Here is a 20,360-nt window from a genome sequence, read left to right as displayed (position 1 = left end):
ACGTGTTGAGATAAGAAAAGATTTGATGCATGATTGCCAACTAACAGTAATCATGAGGGTCACAAAAGTTGACAGGGCACAGTCAGTTCAATTACTTTACAAGGTAAAGATAAACGGAAGCAGATATTTCTTTGACTTGTAATGAATTGTAGAAAATGCAAAATGGTCGCTCTTCACACTGTTTTATCAAGAAAAACATTTTATGTAAAATTATCATTGTGCTATCGAATTCAAGAAAAACCTATTTTATGCTCTCCAGGCATCGATATTCACTTATATTCATGTAGAAAAAAGGTATATAATGAAGTACGATTGCAGTATGGACTAACAATTCATGACAATTTTCAGTAGCCTTATGTGCCCATCAACCAGAATTTTAAAGGAAGCATCGCACCAAATTATTCCATTAGCATTGGAATAAAAGTATCATGAGATTGGACAATCAATTTGCAGTTTTGTCATTGGGAATTACCAGCATATATTGAAAAGAAGAGCAACAGGTCGCCAAACCACATTGAAAACCTTCGGCAGCAAGTTATATGTGGATTGTGGAGTAGAAAGTGGCCTTTCTGATTGATGCAAACTAAACTGTAGAGACCAAGCTCTCAGTTGAAGATGTGGCCTGTTAGGTGCTGGAATTACTGTTCACGTGCGTTGTTATTGGTTTGTTAGTTTGAATCAGGTTTGGTTTAGGAGATAAGATAGAGTTTGGTTAGTTTAAATCAGGAGAGAATTAGAGATAAGATTAAGAGATAGAGTTGGTTTAAACTAGAGATATAGTTGGTTTGAATGAAGTCTTTGTAGGCCGGCTATATATACACAGCGCCAACCGTGATTAACGAAGGAAGAAAGAGAAATTAATCTAGTTCCCAATATCCTCCTATGCCTACTCCAATGTTCTAAGTCTCCCCAATCTATAGTTCAATTCCTTCACTAGCAGCGACGTCACCCAACTATCCTTCCGACGAGTGTTTACCCTAACATGGCCGGACAATGTTCATCCCTTCTAATCAAACTAATGCTACTTACTTGATAGCAACGATACATAATACCCTTTTCAACCAGAAAATAGTAAAATACACCAAAAAGGGCGGAACAGAGTAACAGCCCACAATACATCGGTGGTTGCGATTTCATTGTCAAAACTTCAATTGTTCATAGAGCTGATGCTTATGCATCAACAGTTAGTTAAACAGGTAGTCAACAACCTCCAAACTTGACCAACATCCGACTGGACATCCTTGTTAGACCTAAATACAGAAAAACACGAGTTAGACGTAGGAAAATTGGGCAAGCTAGCTAGCTGTTAGGACGGAAACACTAGTTAAACTATGCATCAAGAGTTAGCTGTTAAGGCGAATCTTCCTACGGCTCACTAAAGAAGAGGAGTCAAAAAGAAAGGAGAAAATTCTGAAATTCGCCTCAAGATTAGAATGGCTTGTAAACTCTGTGATACTGAACTAGTGACGCATAAGCATAATGATAAATCAACTGTAAGGAATAAAAATCAAGCAGGTTTCTGGAAATGAGAAGAATTTACAAGGCTGAAGCTGTTGCCGGCAGCTGTGGCGGGGGGATGGAAACGCTCCGGCCGCGTCGGGGGAGGCAGAAAGTGCTCCGCGACGGTGGTTTGGTCGAGCGTGCTGATCGACAACGGCAAGGTCGTAGACAGCCGGAGCCCGGAGGCCGTAAGTGCTCGAAAAGACCTCCCACGGTCAGAGATCGGCGGGCGCCGGCGGCTTCCTCATGGAACGGCGGTGAGAACCGCCGCCGGCTGGAACAGGTGACGGATTCATTTCAGTACTTTGGGTCGCAGGAAAAAGGAAAAGTGGGCTAGCAGGTACACTCGAACTCAAATTCTTTAAGGCCCATCTTGGCTTCATTTTGGGGCCCAATTTCTGTACCTAGCCCAACAGACCATAGACGACCACTGCAAAAGTTATCAAACTTTGCAAGCAGGGAGTGAAAATCCTTGCAGAAGCATGATTGAAACCTAGCTCAATAAAGACATGAGAAGTATGATTGAAAGCACGCGCAGCGCAAAACCTTTACAAAATCCTCGGTGGTACTAGTACTGATATCAGATCAAAATCCTCGGAGTTTGACTTTACAATTATCTCTGTCAAGGATGTTCAGAGACATGCATTAGAAGGTAAGACAAAGTATCTCAATGTCTTTCAGAAATAAGGGTCAGTTTTAAATGGCCTTAGTTTTATATGATGAATTGCAATAGGACTACCTTATCAAACTGCACGCATCACAATGAATGAATGAAGAGAAGAATGCAGCAATGTTTCAATTGCTAGCTATTTTATGATCAAACAGCAATTTCAGTTGGACTGGGCACTTTAGGAATAGTCTAGGAAAATAAGTCTACAGGTAATCACAAACAACTGTCAATATTTTACTGCAATAGAACTTTCACACAGAAATTTATTTAGCATGATAGACAATTTTCATGTTTAAAATTATATTGAGATGTCCAACAACTCAAGCAGATAAAAACCTAGAAATGAAAAGATGAGATATGCATTTCTGTTAAAAAAATATGAAAATGTACTCTAGTCTATTTTTCATCATACTCTTCATAAAACCTTGAATTTGTGATAGCTGGTTGAGATTTCCTAGATTTTTCATATTGGAATATCTGAAAACACTGCAATTGTGTCACAGATTTACCCACAAGATTGAATCACATAAGAAGGTTGTACTGTAAAACATCTGAAATTTGTGTCAATGTAGCATAGTGGATGAACACAACCTACTACTTTGCAACAATAATAGCATCCTATCATCTATGTGGAACATACAAGGTGCTCAAGAGCATTGGTCCAGACCATTGTGGAACTGAAGCTCTAAAAAGATAGAGCAACTTTAGAAGTTCCAGTTGCTCAATGTGTACTTTAGATGTTCCAGTTACGGTGATTGATTACATAGACAGAGCAAGGAGACACTGCCTATGGAGAAGATCTGATATTAATGCAAAAATCAATCCTTTAGTTGCATGAAAAAATGTATGCAAACCCAAATCCAAAGGAAGGTTAGGTGTTGTCAATTTCAGAAATCAGAACGACGCTCTTATGCTCAAACATCTGGATAAATTCTATAATCAAAAGGACTTACGCTAGGTTAAGCTGATTTGGGGTTCTTAGTACAAAAAATAGTCAAGTGCCTCATGCCTCCAATGAAAAAGGATCCTTCTGGTGAAAAGATGTCTTAAGGCTTAGTATTCTGTTCAGGAGAATTAATGTTTGCACTTTTGGATATGGAAAAATAGTTTTTTCTGGTCTGTCATTTGGAACAATCACTTGTTAAAAGAAATGTTCTCAAGACTTTTTTTCCTTTGCAAAAAAACAAAAACATCTCAGTAGCAGAATTTTTGATGAAACAATATAGAAAGACAGTTTCACACTCCTTTATCTGCTCAAGCATATGAAGAATACATTAAATTACAAGAGCTTATTCAAGATTTATAGATTCAGGAGAATGCCAATGATACTTGGCATTATTTATAGGGATCACAGATGTATTCTTCCAAGAGATCTTACAATCTACCTTACAAACACATCTCTCCCTCACAACCTTTCAAATGGATATGGGATTCTAAATGTTGTAACAAACTTAGAGTTTTCTCTTAACTACTCTGGATGGACAGACTCAATACAATGAATATTTTTAAAAGGAAAAACTTCAAAGTGAAAAATGAAAATTACAACTGTGTTCTTTGCAGACTCCAAATTGAAGAAATGATCTTTCATCTCTTTTTTCGTTGTAACTTCAGCATGAGGTGTTGAAATTTCATTGGGATTGATTGGGATTTCTCCAAACCTTCTTTTGAAATGATGATCAAAGCAAAAAATGTCTTCAAATCCTCTTTCTTCATGAAAACCTTCTTTTGAAGATATCTTGCTTCAAGCTCACAGAATCAAGGACAGCATTAGACATGTGATTCTTGATTGGATTTTGTCTTTTTCTCAGAGGATCCTTGCTTGTTTTCCTGTTTACTTCTTTTTGCCCCTATGGTTTGAGCTTCCTTGCCCTTGTATAGTTTAGTTTTCTCTTCTTTTTCCATACAGTTGCCTTTATTTTATTATAATATATTTACCGTAGTAGGGGTCTCCCCTACTATTTCCCCGGTCAAGAAAAAGCTCTAGAAGCTAACTACCTGAACGATGTGGAGCGGGAGATATAACATGCCTGTCTGTACAATGATCAATTGTGCAAGCTTATTAAAGCACTGCAAATAAAGGTCATGACCAACATAGTATAGGTTTTCAGTCATTTACGCTAACACAAAGGAAATGGAATAAAGGATATTTCATTACTTCAGCATATACTTGCAACAGATATGAACATATCTGCTCTTAAGATGGATTCATACAAACAAGGGCAGGCTTGCTGCTTGAAGCCTTGCATACTAGATAAAGGCACTTGTTATGAACTTATAGAATTTCAAGAGACGTAATGATACAGAATTGAGTACAACAAATGTTTATGCAGATATAAAATACAAACATCCATTCTATCAGATAAAGAAAACCAGTAAGCAAATATACCTTGCCCCCTCTATATTAGAATCAGGTTTGCATCTGAATCTATAGATCTATCATTTGCTGAGGAGGCGGTAAAAACAGTGGGAGATTCCTCACTTCTCAATTTATGAAGACTTGATCATTGGGCAGCTAAAAGTTAGCAAAGCAGAATGCTTGTCAGGCTGTTCTCCCTACATTAGAGAACTACTGAGGAAGATACATTTCCTGTGCCACCAGGCATCAAGCTCCTTTATTTAGAGAGAATCAACCCTGAGGCTCCCATCTCGGAACCCGAAAGAATCATCCACATTATACAAGCTCATTTCATCACAGCTTCTCCGTTAACCGAATCATGAAAGAGCTGACAGCAACAACGTCAAGAACAATCCATGATGACTCAAACATGTCATGGAAATAGTCTGCACCGATCTCCTCTGCCGCTGATCTGAATGCATTACCAAACGCATTGCCCTGAACAGCCCCGAGCCTTGGCTTTCCACATACCCCGACAACCAGCACCTTTTCAGGCTCCTTTGCCAAGCAAGCACAGATCAGTGGCTTCATCCTTGCACCCCTCTCCTTCAGGGCGTCCATCAGGAAGAAACAGAATTTGGTAAGCGCCTGCGGGTGGCACAGTTTATTCGTGTCCACTGGGTCATCAAGCTTCACCCACCGAAACTTCTTCGCACTCCGTATAAACCCTGTCTTGGTAATCGCCGAGCTTCCTTGCCTCAATATAGCCCTCTGTATCTCAATCGCAGACTGCATCCCTTTCCGCAACTGATCCACATTGCTCAATGACAATGCTGCATATGCAACCCAAAACTGCTCAGCGGCAGATGACTCCTTTGAGTCCTTTGACTCGGAATTCAGCGACTCGAGCAAAGCTGTGACGCCATACACAACATCTGCAGCAGACACCTTGGATCTGTACCCGTGCACCCTCAAGAAGCTCCGGTAATAGAACTCAGTGAGCCCATACTCAGGCAGGAACCTGTCGAACTCACCCCTCATTTTGCGCTTGACCTCCATGCTCATGTACTGGAAGTTCTTCTGGCAATCGGCCAGCGGGAACCCCATCCTCGCCAGCAGCAGCTTTAGCTTCTTGAGGCCATTGTCACTCCACGTTTTGAGCTTCGTGGCAACATAGGAGGAACAGAGCATGGAGTCGAACAAGCTCCACTCCCGCAGCAGCATCAACCTCGGCTCGTCTTCATACGCGATGCGGGAGGTCTCCGGTGCCCGGATCTTGGTGCCGTCCTTGAGTGTGACCACTGACCCGACGCCGGAGGGGTCGAGGTTGTCCGAACCGTTGATGTGCTGCTCGAGCTCCATGACGGCGGCCTGGTAGCGCTCGTTGGTGATGCGCTCGTGGACGAACTGGTCGGTGAGGGAGACGCAGGCGAGCCAGAGGAGCTCGTTGGTGTTCTTGCGCGTCGCGTGGGCGAGCTCATACATGAGGCACCCCGACGGCTTCCCGTGGAATGTGCCGAGCCTGTAGTACTCCCTCCGGAGCTTCCCGAACAGCCTCACCGGGTCGCCGTCCGCCTCCGCGTCATCAGAGAGCCGCCGCCTCTTCCTCCTACCTCCGTCCTCGGCGTCGGAATCCGAGTCCGAAGCATCGGAGTCCTCGTCCTCGTCGGGGACCCGGAGGTGGTCATCCGCGTCCCCCTCGGTAGCGAGGTCGGACGCGTCGGCGAGGGAGGAGACGTCGAAGTCGTACGACAGATCGGCGGTGTGCTCATCGTCGGCGGTGAATAGAACGACGACGCGGTCGTTGGCCGCGCAGAGGTTGCGGAGGTGGAGGGGGCGGTGGGAGTCGACGACGAAGGCGGTGGCGGCGGGCGGCAGGAGCGCGCGGAGGTCGCGGTGCGCGCCCCAGTTGATGAGGAGGAGGCAGAGCGGGCTGTTGGAGGAGAAGGAGGCGAGGAGGGACGCGGCGGCGGCGGAGGAGGCGACAGGGTAGATGGAGAAGCGGATGGAGTCGGCGGAGAGGACGTGGGCGAGGACCTTGAGCGCGCAGAGGGAGTCGGCGTCGGCGGCGGAGGGGAGGATCAGGAGCGGGGAGGAGGACGCGGCGTCGGATGCGGCGGCGCGGAGGCGGGAGTAGAAGGAGTCGACGCGGAGCTCGCGCACCATTGGCGCATCAAGAGCGGAATCGAAATCGAAATCGAAATCGAATTGGGGGTGGAGAGGGATCTGTCTGGAGCGAGGGGAGGGGAGAGGGCTTTGGAATTGGATTTCGTTTGGGTGCTTGGCGGGAGGATTGAATTTGGAATTTCGGTTTGGGAGGGAAGCCTAACCGATTTCGGATTTTGGGGATTCTTGGCTCCTGCCACGTGTAGTATCGCACCTCTGTTCCACTTGAGTGACAAGTGGGCCCGTCTACTCTCTTTTTTTAGCAAGTGCCATGTTGGTTCATCTATTCTTTTTTAAGTAAGATACGGATTTTATTTCTTATTAGCAACGTTTACAACCAAGAATACATATGGTGTATAAAAAAAAATACATGAGGGAGCCAAGCCACAAAGGCCGCATAGCCCCAAGAGTATAGAGTACGTTTGTTTCAGTCTGCTTTTATTTTCTGTTTTCGTTAGAAGTTTAAAAAGATAGGAGCTTAAATAAACATATTTGTTATTGATTTTTAAAGAAGTTACAAATCTGCTTCTGATAAAATAAACTAGAAATTAAAAATAGTTTTTCTAAAAATTATGAGTTAAAAAGCTAAAAAATATTATAAAAATCAATAGCTAAAATAAAAAATTAGCTTTTAAAAAAATAAAAACATAACTTTTCAAAAACATAAAAACAAAAGCTCAAACAAACATATCCGTAACTAGAAAATAAGCCTCCTGTTGCCTTTCCCTACCTGTGGATTGCACGTTGACGTTGGCTTCGGCTCAGCCCAGAGAGTATTACCAGGCCTATTACACGTCCTCTGCTTGCTGGATTATTCAAGAAAGCCCCTGAGTTTTTGTCAACACCTTGACTGAGTTCCTCCAAGGAATAAAGTTTGCTAAAATTTCATAAATTTTAAGAATTTCAGAGAGAAATAAAATATCTATATCTGAAATTTTCTTTTACTGACATGTCGGACATACGGAGCAAATGACGAAAAATGATTGAAATTTTATAAATTTTGATCTTTTCGTCGGTGAAAACAAATTATAAAACGAAATTGAAATATCTGCCACCGGATGTAGTTCAGTCACCTTTCATCCTTCTTTTCTATGAACCCCGTCACAAACTCACCCGCTACAGTAGCAACATTTTTTTTAGCTCACATTTTTATTTCAAGCTAGGCCCTCTACCTCGTTCATGCGCCAACTACCTTTCTTTAGCACTGATCCAACAAAAAAGTTCGCCCTCTTTTTGTCCTTGTTCGTGAATGTTGCCGGTACTTATATGTGTTGTCATCTTCTTGTTGTCACCAATTTTAAATAGCTCCCGAATTCGTGGATCTCCATCTACTGGCTAGCATAAAGAACTAATGTCAAGTATCATCGAATTTATCGCATGCTATCTCCATCTGCTTCCACCTTTATCAAAATCGATCAGTTATATATCCGTTCCACAAAATTTTGGATAGATGGGATTAGAACTCGATAGATCGACGCAGGTATACCCTATCTATATGTAACCCAAATAGTAGAAGCTAGTCATGTGGCATCCCCTTAATTTTATTCTCACTCGAGTATTTGGAAACAAAGTACAAAAGGGTAAAATAGAGAAGAATCATCACATATATATAGTCAACAACAAATGGGTAGCCAAAGCTCAAAGCTCGCTATTGCATGAAAGGTAAAAAGATATATATGTGACATACATGCAACCCAACATTGCAAAATCTTCCCCGATCAAACAACCAGCTTTTTCAAGAAAAAGAAGCAATCCCAATCAAACAGCAACAGATTGAGGTCCTAGAACATCCACACATAAGTAGATTGATAGCGTGGTTGTTTGTGCTTGAGCTAGCGCATGATATATGCATTGAAAGCTAAAGAGCGCTACCAAATTGAACGAGCTGGATCAATAGAAGATTGGAGGTGTGAAATGATGGCTCCGCGTCGTCTCCCTGGTGACTCAGCCCCCACCACCGTCCTACCACAGCCACACCTCCGTCCTTCTGTCGTTGCCTCCGGGGCCCCCTCCTCCCAACCAGCCAAGGCTCCTTCGCCGCCTACAGGAGCCAATCCCCCGTTTCCCTCCCTGCTTGCAGGTTTCTAGCAGCTCCACTCCCACCCGCGAATACCCCTCCCCCCCCCCCGAGATCTGGGTGGATTCCTGGTGGATTCACCTCTACCACCACCACCTCGGCTCCCTCTACCTAGCCTCGTGGATGATATCATCATCCCTGAGTCCCCTGCTCTCCCCGCCCTGCTCGATCCTATGTGGAGGTTCTCATGGCGCCCCTTCCACCGTCATCGTAGCTCCCACCTCCTCCACTACTGCCCAGACCCCTACTCCCCCAGCTCTCCACCCCGGGTGCCACACCGTTGCTCCTTCCTCGTCACCAGTGGTGAACTCCTTCTAACAGTCGCTCAGCTTGGGATGTGCCGCGTGCCCCGTCTAGATCTACAGCCTCGCCCCCTTAGGGTTCTCAGGGCGCCTCCTCCTCCGCCCTACCTGTGTTCTCATTTCAGCTCCCCACTGGTCATCCATAGGCACCACCAAGTTCCTACTCCAAGACACGCTCCCCGCAGCGCCAGGACCCCCCTCCCAGATTGGGGTCATCTCGTCAGTTGTCACACCCAGTTTTCAAAAGAACAAAACAGATGTATTCCACATGTATGCCAGAATCAAGTTTCCATACATGAAGTGACATCATCAGTGATAACATAATTATGTCATTAATTAATGATAATATTCCTTACAAAAGGACACGTAGGTCTAAAAGAAAACACTAAGAAATCTTCCAGCGGCAGTAGGACTTCCATCTATCCACAAGCGTTGTCCGGGGGAGCGCCAGCCTATGATATGGTCTTCAGAGCGACGTCTTCCTTCACCTAGAACTTAGCACCATCGTCCAGAAGGTCTTCGAAAACTTCGCCTTCTGAGTAGCATCCGGAAATTGGGAGAAGGCAAGCGTGAGTACATAGAGTACTCAGCAAGTGATGGAAAATATGACATGTAGGCTTTATGACAAGGAAAAGCTTGGCTCGGGGGTGACTGCAACTATGCCAAACTAAACTAGGACTCAAAAGACATAGCAATCTATTTACTAGGTTATGACTCCAACATTAAAGGAAACAACTCATCGGATTCCATCCGACTACCAGACTCACCAGATATCCCATATCCGGCTACCGACTCATTGGGGGTTCCACCACCCGACTACCCAAACCAACCATTCAAGATCCCCACTAATTATAAAGAAGTCCAAGCCCGCTCTTAACCATGAGCACGGCTGATTGATCAGTTTTATTACTCTGCAGAGTTTGCACACATTACCCACGAGTCGTGATTCCCGTTTTGCTTTACACTTCCGGTGTGTAGAGTCGGGGTCTCACTACAAGGCCATTACAAAGCACCTCCAAATATATATGCACCCACTAAAATTTCACCGCTAACAGGGATTCCATCCACTGCAGAGGCCTCCTCTTGTGCCACTTAACCGTCCACTGGTGCGTACAGAACATGAAGGGAAACTAATTATTTGGCCAGGCTATACCCATATAAGTCTCGTGGTTGTGCTTTTGTGCCGGGTAACAGGCTTCACAAATCGGTCCTTAGGATCCCACACATGAACAAACACAACCCTGTTGTGCAGCTCCACCTCAAACTAGCCATCCAGTTGGAATCCCTATACCATGTTACTACAAGATTACCATACCCAATTTCTTGTTACATAAATATTAGTGTAGGTTAATCTTTACCCCTACCATGACATCACTAGCACATCTACACTTTATTTCCCATAACTCTTCAATGGCTACAAGGAATGTCACGCAAATTCTAGTAGAACTCTAACTATGGGATTCCATATTAAGCAAGCATGCATCTAGGAAAATAAAAACTACATTGTCCTACAATGGTGTCAAAGTGGTCAAGGACACTTGCCTTCGAATACAGGTTGATCAAACTCCTCGAATGCCTGGTCCTACAAGCTGACACACTGCTCATCTCCTAAAGCAATCGCGCACACCGGAAAGCAAACAAACACAATAGCTAAGTACATCACACAAAACAGAGGCCAAGCACTATAAAAAGGGTACTAATGGATATTACACGCTGCTACGATCGTATGAGCGCAAGAATCGCCTAAATCGGAGCTTGTATGAAAAAGTTGTGATAGTTTTAATCTACAGTGGCTTTTCTAAAAAATTACAGGGACTAGATTGCAAAAATAGAAATCTCTAGGGACCTATATGTAAACTTTAGGGACCTATTTGTAATTATACAAAAGTTCAGGGGCAAAAAGTAAAGTACAGAACTAACCAGGGGTATATTTATGAAAATAGAAAAATTTGGGGCCTAAATGTAAAATTTCCTATTTTCAGGGAATAAGGGAACTATTTTTGTACTGGAAAACCTATTTATTGCGTCCGCAGGCTGACTGGGCTCGGTGGGCTGACGTGGCGGCTTACGCGGCTGCTGACTCGACTCAGAAGCTGACGTGGTGCCTACGAGGTTGCTGACAGGGACGGTGGACCGGTACTATGGACTGGGTCCACGGGTCCAAGGTGGACCGAAAAGGTATGGGCTCGGTTGATCTAATCTGGGCCGTCGGTGGAAGATCCTACGGTTCTCGGCGTTTGAGGAGGGAGGGGTGGCGGCAGGGGCTAGTGGACGGCGGCGCCGCCGTGGGTTTCGCCGGAGCATCACCGGCGAAGCTCAATCTAGTGCTACGAGCTACCAAACTCGACGATTTATGGCGCAAACGAACAAGACGACAACGGGGAGAGCTCAGACGTGGCGGACGGCGATCGGCGGAGCTCGGCGACGGCAATGACGGCTCAGGAAAGGAAGAGGGAGTGCATGGTGGGGGAGTTGCATGGGCTGCGGCGCATCTTAAAGCACCGAGATGTGCAAGCTGTTACGGAGATCATGGGCGCGGGGGCTGGATGTGATGGCAAAATCGGAAGATGCGGCGTGACAGTTGTGGGCGCTGGCGCGAGGTTGAAGCTGATGTACGGGGTCCGGCTGTCAGCGAGAGCAAGGAGGGAGATGGGCTGGGCTACGGCTGAAGAATTGGGTTAGGCGCGCAAAAAAATTCAGACGTCACATCGATGCTCCACCTTCACTGTGTAGATCCGTGCCCCCTCCCTTCATCACCTGTTGTGCTTCCACCTCCACGCCACCCACCTATGCAAAGGCCGTTAGGAGGTCAGCCACTTTCTTTCGCCTCCTTGCTTCGGCGGAAGTCGCTCTTCACACTACGGGGCTGAAGAACGGATGCCATAACTCCGCCCCTAGCCTGACGCCTCTTCGCTCTGGCCGCTAGTCTCATCGTCATGTTCACCCTGTGACGGCCTCAAGTGGTGCGTCTCGGTGGCCTCTGCAACCCAATGCATTGAGGATCCAACGAGATCTAGATTGGACATCGGTTTGGGGAAGATACTAGTGGCATAAAGTCTAGCAATCAATTCCGAGGCCACTCATCTCGCATGGGCGTGCCTCTTCTCGCCGCATTTCCATGACTTCTTCCCGCTTCAGAGAGCTCATGCATGGGCACTGCTGAAATTGCTTGGCACGCAACCACCGCGCTGCAGCTGGTCGTGACCCAATTCGGTGTCTCTCCTATAAACGCTTCGGCCACCATGCGAAGGAGTGTCGTCGGCGCTATGCTATGTCGCACTCAAGGCCAAATCGCCCAAACCTTGCATCTCAGTCAGTTCGATGTCTATCCTATAAACGATTCGGCCACTGTGCGAAGGAGTGTTGTCAGTGTCGTGTGACACCTCGCTCAAGGTCGAATCGCCTAGACCCTGCTTCTCGGCTCCGTCGTGCTTCTCCTCCGAGCTTTATCCCACTCATCCATGTGACCACTCAGGGTCGCCCTCATCTACCCATGCCGCCTAGTAGAACGGCCCCTACCTTGGAAAGACCTGACCACCAGCTCGAGGTTCATTCACGCTAGTGGCACCTGTACAATCAAAGCTCTACCGAAAAAGGTGCCAATTCATATGGCAACGGTCTCTCGGTGCTGCCATCGCTAGACCCCATGCTGGAGTTTCTCTCTACCCCCTCTCTTGGGTCCTAGCAACCAACCTAGGACCCCATGATTGAGGAGGTGGCGGCTGGCGGCTGCATGCTTGTCATTGCCCCTCCAATCCCTATGACAGTGGTGGAGTTTGAAGAAAACCTACCCCAAATAGCGAGCACCACTGACATGCGCCACTGGCCGGAACTTGTCGATGCCCCTCCAACCCCTGTGACGACGGTGTCCATAGCCTCCAAGCTAGGACTCACATTAGGAGGGCTGGGCCTCGACACCTTTGAGCTGGGCCTAGACATATTTGGGCTAGGACCTGACACTGTGCTGACGCCTCGGCTTGATGCGGATGGGCCGGACACCGATGCAAGCTTGGGCTTCGAGGGCTGCACGTCAGCCACAGCAACCACCTTGGGCTCCTCCACGGAACAACGATCACCTCCGACATGGACAACTGGCGAACCCGCTCGCACACCTCGCCAAGTGGTCAGCCCATCAAAGGCTTCAAAATCACTTAATGTTTGTCCGCCGGAGTGAGCATGCCAAAGTGCTATCATCACGCGTGGCACCATCAACACTGACACCACTATAGTAATTCATGGCACGGGTGTCCAAGCCAGCTGGTGGCGTCCTCCCTGATCCTTCAGTCATCAACAAGCACCGCCGAACAGCAACGCAGCCATAGTCGCTCCCATGACGTAGTCTGCGCATTGCAACCTCCGGTCACCTTTCTTCAGCTATGGCGCAAGCACAACACATCGTCATGAGGAGGCTAGGTATCGTCCAAGATCGGGAAGCAATCGACCCGGCTGTGCAAGATCGCTATGCCCGCCTCTTTGACGTGCTGTTGTCACGCGCCCACGCTGAAGTGCTTGCGGCGTTGTTCAGCTGGGTGCCCCCCAACGCCTCACAACTGTCGCAAGTCGATGCACTCGACATTGTCATTTGAGTGTCCTAGGCTTTAGACCGTACTAGGTGTGATTGATTGCTAATGGATGTCTAAAAAATCCTCGCTTGTCTCAAAAATTGTTAATTGGCGCACGTGGCAGATCTGGTGACCAGTAGGCTCTGCGTGTCACCGGTTTTAGTGGGCACGGGTACTTGCATTTTTCTACACTGAGATGGGCCGCCCCTCCCTTAGCGGTTTTCTAGGTGGTTACGGTGGATGGTTGTCCTGCTCGTCGACTCACAATCGCTCAGTTCGACAGTCTTGGTTGGGCCCTTGCTGGCGCGCTTGTTCAACTAGCTCAACCACTTTTTGTGCAGGTTTCTGGGGTGGGGAGATGCGAGTGAAAGCTCTGTTCGGTTTGCTGGTGCAAATGTAGTTGACGCCCTTGGGCGCCATTCCCTCCCTAAAGGCGGCATTTTCGCGTCTTCTCCACCTTAGATGTTTCTTCGATGAAAACCTTGTCTGAATGTTCGGATGGGCGACTGTGGCATTGATGTCATTAACTTTCTGAAGGTGTTGCTTCGAGAATCCCTTGCTCTCTTCGACTGATTTGCCGGCTTCTTCTGTAGGTTTACCCCTACGTCCTTGACTCACAACGGCTCTTCTTTCTGGATTGGCACTTCATAACACTAATTTGGTCCAATACGCGCTCCTCTGAATCGACGTGCTACTGACTTGTGTGTTAGAGAGGTGTAGTATGGGAGCAGGGCTCCGCCGAATTGAGTTGTGAGGGAGAGATTGGTTGGTTAGCACGCAAGTTGAGTTAGGTTGGTTCGATCTATTGTGTGGTTGTGCCTCTTAGTATGAGCGTCGTCTATTGAGTTGATGTCGTGTTGTCGTCTTAGGGTAAAATGCCGGTTTTACTCTCTGAAATCATGCATTTGTTAATATTTTTGGGTCTAAAATCGTACATTTGTTAATATTTTATGACCTAGTTTTCCTTATAAACCAAATCAATTATCTTCTTCTTTTTAATATATACTCAGCTCGAGCTTTATGTAGCCGTGATCTAAAAAAATTCCTACTCCGATTAACTTGCGTCGTACATGCTACTGCTACCTGAATCGAATAGATTTAGGTGGCAGCATCCACGACGATGGCCAGCTGGGTCCCAGTACATAGTTGCAGCAGGGCTAGGCACCATAGAATGCTTGGCAATCCAATTGAACAGGAGGATCAACGGACGAGGGTGGTGGCGTAGCGGCAATTAATGTAGCATATACTCGCTCGTGCAAAATTAGTACGTATCAGCAGCAACATACCAGCTGCATATCCCATGTTGGCATTTGACAAGAACATGTGATGTGCCTCCCACACAGTACATGCAGTACTCCACTTAGTTCTTGATTCGGATCATTAGCGGCCTTCAACTAGAGATGCAAATCGGTAAACCTAAGGTAACCACTGATCATTTTTAATTTAACTAATTATACTAGTTTTTTAAAAACTTAATTTTAAAAAATAATGTTATTAGTTGAACTAAGAAGGATCAATATATACCCTTAGGTTTAATAATTTGCACCCTACTTTCGACTGAGTCACGGATACTACATCTATAGCAACAGCGAGCATCAATGAATTGATAACAATGGACCAGCTGTGTCACACCCGGTTTTAAAAGAACAAACTAGATACATTTCACATGTATGCCAAGATCAAGTTTCATATATATGGTGACTTCATAAGTGATAACATAACAAAGGATAAGATTTATTACAAAGGACCTGTAGGTCTTAAAGAAAACACTAAGGTAACTTTCAGTAGTAGCGGGTCTTCCATGCATCCACAGGTATTGTTCGGGGGATCGCCAGCCTAGAATATGGTCTTCAGGTCAAAGACTTCCTTCGCCTAAAACTCAGCTTCCATCATCCGGGATGTCCTCAAAGTCTTAACCTTCTAAGCAGCATCAAGAGGTTAGGAGAAGGTAAGCGTGAGTACATGCAGTACTCAGCAAGTATGGAAAAATATGATATGAAGGCTTAAGGCAAGAAAGGCTCGACTTAGGTTGATTGTATCTATGTCATCCTAATCTAGGACTTAAAAAGGATTTAGCAATTCTATTTACTATGTGTGACGACTCCAACATTAAAGGAACAGCTCATCGGATTCCATCCGACTACCAGACGCACTAGATATCCTATACCCAGCTACCAACTCATCAGGGTACCACCACCCAACTACCCAAAACCAACCATTCAAGACCCCACTAATCATGAAGAAGTCCAAACCCGTTCTTGACCGTGAGCACGGCTGATCGATTAGTTTTATACTCTATAGGGTCTGCACACTTTACCCACGAGTCATGATCAACTCTTTTGTCGGTACCCATTGGTACCTTACACACTTCCAAGGTGTACGCCGAGAGATCACTACAAGGCTGTTACAAAGCTCCCGCTAAACTGCAAGCACCCACTGAGGTTTCACCGCAAACAGCGATTCCATCACTGCAGAAGCCCCCTTCTTGTGCTACTCAATCATCCAATAGTGCTCACAGAATCGGAGGGGTGACTAATTAATTGGCCATGTTGTACTCATATAGGCCTCGTGGTTGCGCTGTTATGCCGGATTACATGTCCATGAATCAGTCCTTAAGATCTCAAGCAGATACTCGCACATCACCCAATACGCACACATCAGCCATACCAACCAAACTAACATTCCTAGATCCCTATGTTCCATGTTGCTACAAAAGATTATCCAAACCGGTTCATGTTGCATAGACCATTAATAAAATTAATATTTATCCACCTGACTTGATAGCCCAACTAAGCATTTCTACCCTTGACACTCAACTATAACACATGTGACAATGATAATCATGGAAAGTACTAATAAATTCTAAACATGGGATTCATATTGACAAAACATGCAATTAGAAAGTAAAAGACACATTTTCCTACAATATGATCAATATGATCAAGGACACTTTCCTTCAGCAGCGGGCTGCTCAAACTCTTCAAAAGTTCGATCCTGTAGATTCACGAACTGCTCGTCTCCTATTGCAATCGTGTACATTGAAAACAAACAAATATAAACATCTAATAATAGTACACTAAACAGAAGCAAAACGCTATGAAAAACCTACTAACGGATAGTACTCACTACTACGATTGTGAGAGCGTAAGAATCGCCTAAAACGGAGCTCGTATGGAAAAGTTATGAGAATTTTAAGCTACAGGAGATTTTCTAAAAAGAACAATGGCTAATTTGTAAAAATAGAAAATTTCAAGGACTTATTTACAAATAAATAAAACTACGAGTGGCTAAAAGTAAAATAACAGGGGCGGAAATGGGCTTTTTTGTGAAACCCCAAAAGTCTAGAGACCTAATTGCAAAATTACCTATTTAAAAGAATTAACAGATTAATTTTAATTTAGAGAACCTAATTATGACATCAACATGATGTCAGCATGCTGACGTAGCTGTTAACTGGCTCGACTCAATTGACGTGGACCGACACATGGAAGGCATGTGGCGCTGACGTGGACTATGAGTGCTGACTGAGATTATGTGACACATGGCGGCTTCCTAGTGGCTCACGAAGGGGTATAGCTGGATCTAATCGTGGTCATTCATCTACGATCAGATGGTGGGGGGGGGGCTACCTTGGATCCATCTTAGGACATTGACGACGATGAGGTCGGGACGAAGGTGGACGACCAGAGAAGGACGACGACGACGCTGTGACGATCAGGGAACTCCGACAAACAATGAAAGACGATCTTCGGGCATCAGGGAGTTCGTTTGATGGGCACGTCGGCGTCAGAGCATGGCGGGGCGGCCTGGCGATGGTGAGCTTTAACGGCATAGCTTTAGCGGCGGCTAAAGTTTTGTGCGGTGGCTGGGCTTCAACGGGAAACAACGGGAGACTCGGCTTGAATGGCGTTGGGGTTGCGTGGAGAAGCTCGGCGACGGTGAGGGTGCTCGACGGAGTTCGACAGCGGCTCGTAAGCTCATGGGTGGATGAAATCCGGCGGGATTTGAAGGTGCGAGTGCATTGAGGTAAAAGAAGGCTCAACCAGATGTTCGATTTGGATTTATAGATAGGGGGAGTGGTTGCAGAGTTGAGAGAGAGATTGTGGCGATGATTTTAGCCGAGTGGGCAAGAGGGGAGCGGGGATGAGTGTGGCGTGGGCCCCACAAGCTGACTCCCCATATAAGCATATTATACTGCATAGCTCACAATTTTCACCCATAAAGTCACGAAGATCCGTCCGCATGATGAACCATGCATCATTGATCCGTGCTAGTGGGAAGATAACATAATATAGTAATCCCACCCAATTAAACAAAATAAAGTGTGCTGATTCCTTTCACAGTACAACAAGCTAGGAAAGGCATCGGCTCGATAATGCTAGAACCACCAAGTAATGCAGAATCATCTATTCATAGCCCCCGGGGAAAATTCAAAGTATGATTCGGGGACACAAGCTCCAAACAAGAAGCATATGTATCGACAGAATATTAGATCGATGTTCATTTCTATAAGGAAATAACAGTGCAATCACAGTACGACTATATACACAGACAGTGCAATTATATTGCAAGCTCATATACGTACGAACGATCGACACATATATTACATCACACATAAATTTCAGTGAGAATATATCCAAGACCAAGAGGAAAAAGGTACAAAATAAATATGGGTCCATGCAAATATGGCTGGATGCACCTACCAAACCATTTCAGTGCCCCAATGGTCTCACCCGTCGGCTCACATGCGCAAAGCAGGCACTGGTTCAGCGGGAGGTGGTGGAGGAGCAGTCGCACTCGGCCTCCACCTCGCGCCTGTGGAAGCTGCGGTGGCACCCGCAGGCCGCGCACACGAGCGCCGCGGCCGTGCCCTCCGCGCCCGACGCCATGAACTCGCGGCACCCATCCACGGCGTGCCCGCCGATGGTCGCCGCGTGGTTGCGCTGGCACTCCCTGTAGTGCACCACCTTGGTCTCCTTCCTCGCCGCCGTGCCGTTGGCCATGGACCGATCTTGCTTAGGCCCCATCGATGACGATGGAGATGAGAGGAGCTCCGGGAGGAAAGCTGAGCTGAAATGGTGGGGAGGAGTAGAAAGACTTTGTTGCTATCACGATTTGGACCTTGGAGGAGGGTGGGGGACTTTTTATACGGAGAGAGGAGGCACGGGTTAGGTTAGGTTAGGAAGCAACCGGCTATCTTCTTGGTGCGGCCTTCTGTTTCGCATAATACTGAAGTGGCAATACTTGCACTCTTTTGTTTAATTTGTTATTTCATGAACCATTAGTTTTCCACGCATTTTGCTTTTCTAAAAAGATGATGAGTCGTCAAGTGATGTAATACCACCTTTAATTATCACATCTTACCGATTTGTCTATCTTTGTAACCGAATCTGTTTCAGAGAATAGTAACACGTGCATTCCCTCCTTGTTTTATATTGTATTTTTGCTATCTTTTATTTACTTTTTTCCAAATGTACCAAGCACAGTCGTATGCTACTTTTATGAACCAAGCATTGAGGATGAGCTCATCATCTATTTTCGAAATTGAGATGCATGCACTCTTATGTATTTAGTTACATATAATTTAATCTTTCTATATGGATCGTGAGTCATGTAGTAATCCGGAACCACTTTATGAACCACACACTATTTTAATTGTTTATTTTGACGCAATCATATGTTACTCATAATAGTAATGTGTATACTCATTGTTTATTTATTTTTTCCGTTACACGTAATTTACTTGGCTAAATGGACTCTGAGTAACAGAGTAGGCTGGTACTACTTTATGAATCACACATTAGGGCAACTAGTTATCTTTGTGTGGCCTTCCGTTTCACGGAATAGGTGTGTGCACTCGCCTTATTATTTGTTATGTCTCAAGTAACATACTCAACCAGTTCGGAGTGACTCATGTGGTCAAGTGTAGTGTAGAGCATGTTTTTCAGCGGTAAATATAATTTATCGGATGTACCGAATAAAATTGAAACAAATATCATTAAACATAGTAATTTTTTATCAGGTCCATGGGTATACCCGGTTTATCACTGTTTTTTGGCCAAATTTTTTTCCCGGGTGTGGAGTGACTTATATATGCTAGAGTATAATTCATCTCAGTCACAATAAATCACCACCAACTAACCCTTTTACACAAAGTCACTCTAAGCTAACCCTTAGTTCCTATCGTCTCATTAATTTTAAGGCAATTCCTCTTTTTCAAAGAGACTATATGAACTTGCACGAATATACTGTTTTTATACATGTTTATTTTGAATTGATCTAGCTGAGCACGTTGGCACACTATGCATGAACTAGTTTTGTCTTTATTTCTGTTGGCAATGGTAAATTGTTTGCACCGACAAAAAGCTACCTCCTATCTTCTGGTGTTGCCACCAAGAGGGTCACTACAGTGGCAGTTTGGTGAGTCGTGTTGTTAATTGTTAAAGAATAAAATCCATCATGACCAATTAACCAGCATTTTTAGTAGGTCCATTATTGGACAAGATTAGATCTGAATTGACTTGACAAAACGTCTTAGGCGTCTCAGGGAGATTGAGAGTCGTACAGTTGCATTTGCGACAGGTTTTCGTTTACTGACACTGACATCTAGACGACGAAAAATGAAACAGAAAGGGAAAAGGGCAGGCCCAATTTGGCCAACATTGATAGATTCAGCGACCTGTGTAGGAGCACAAAGCAAAATAAGAAAAATTAGGCCTGAAAAGAAGTTTCTTTGGATGCACATAGG

The 20,360-nt window shown here is 45.3% G+C and overlaps 2 protein-coding genes and 1 long non-coding RNA gene across 3 annotated transcripts; all 3 read right to left on the bottom strand.

The window, feature by feature from the left end:
* Nucleotides 1-1,101: 1,101 nt before the first annotated feature.
* LOC133900728 (uncharacterized) lies at nt 1,102-1,810 on the bottom strand. Its single transcript, XR_009906587.1, has 2 exons — nt 1,541-1,810; nt 1,102-1,250 (listed from the first exon to the last, which is right to left on the bottom strand). It is a non-coding gene; the product is annotated as an uncharacterized LOC133900728 (long non-coding RNA).
* A 2,445-nt stretch (nt 1,811-4,255) lies between these two features.
* Nucleotides 4,256-6,992, bottom strand: LOC133900041 (uncharacterized). Its single transcript, XM_062341120.1, has one exon. The coding sequence runs from the start codon at nt 6,669-6,671 to the stop codon at nt 4,860-4,862; it is 1,812 nt and encodes a 603-aa protein (XP_062197104.1). The 5' UTR covers nt 6,672-6,992; the 3' UTR covers nt 4,256-4,859.
* Nucleotides 6,993-18,190: 11,198 nt separating this feature from the next.
* LOC133900521 (mini zinc finger protein 1-like) lies at nt 18,191-18,751 on the bottom strand. Its single transcript, XM_062341681.1, has one exon. The coding sequence runs from the start codon at nt 18,637-18,639 to the stop codon at nt 18,379-18,381; it is 261 nt and encodes an 86-aa protein (XP_062197665.1). The 5' UTR covers nt 18,640-18,751; the 3' UTR covers nt 18,191-18,378.
* Between the last annotated feature and the right edge of the window lie 1,609 nt (nt 18,752-20,360).

The sequence above is a fragment of the Phragmites australis genome, chromosome 19 (genome assembly GCF_958298935.1).
Source record: "Phragmites australis chromosome 19, lpPhrAust1.1, whole genome shotgun sequence".
Lineage (NCBI taxonomy): Eukaryota > Viridiplantae > Streptophyta > Magnoliopsida > Poales > Poaceae > Phragmites > Phragmites australis.
The sequence above is the reverse complement of the archived record's forward strand: the minus strand, read 5'-3'. Positions and strand labels throughout refer to the sequence as shown.

Excerpts from the sequence above, each read along its gene's own strand:
- LOC133900041 (XM_062341120.1), bottom strand. The coding sequence starts at position 6,671 with ATGGTGCGCGAGCTCCGCGTCGACTCCTTCTACTCCCGCCTCCGCGCC.
- LOC133900521 (XM_062341681.1), bottom strand. The coding sequence starts at position 18,639 with ATGGGGCCTAAGCAAGATCGGTCCATGGCCAACGGCACGGCGGCGAGG.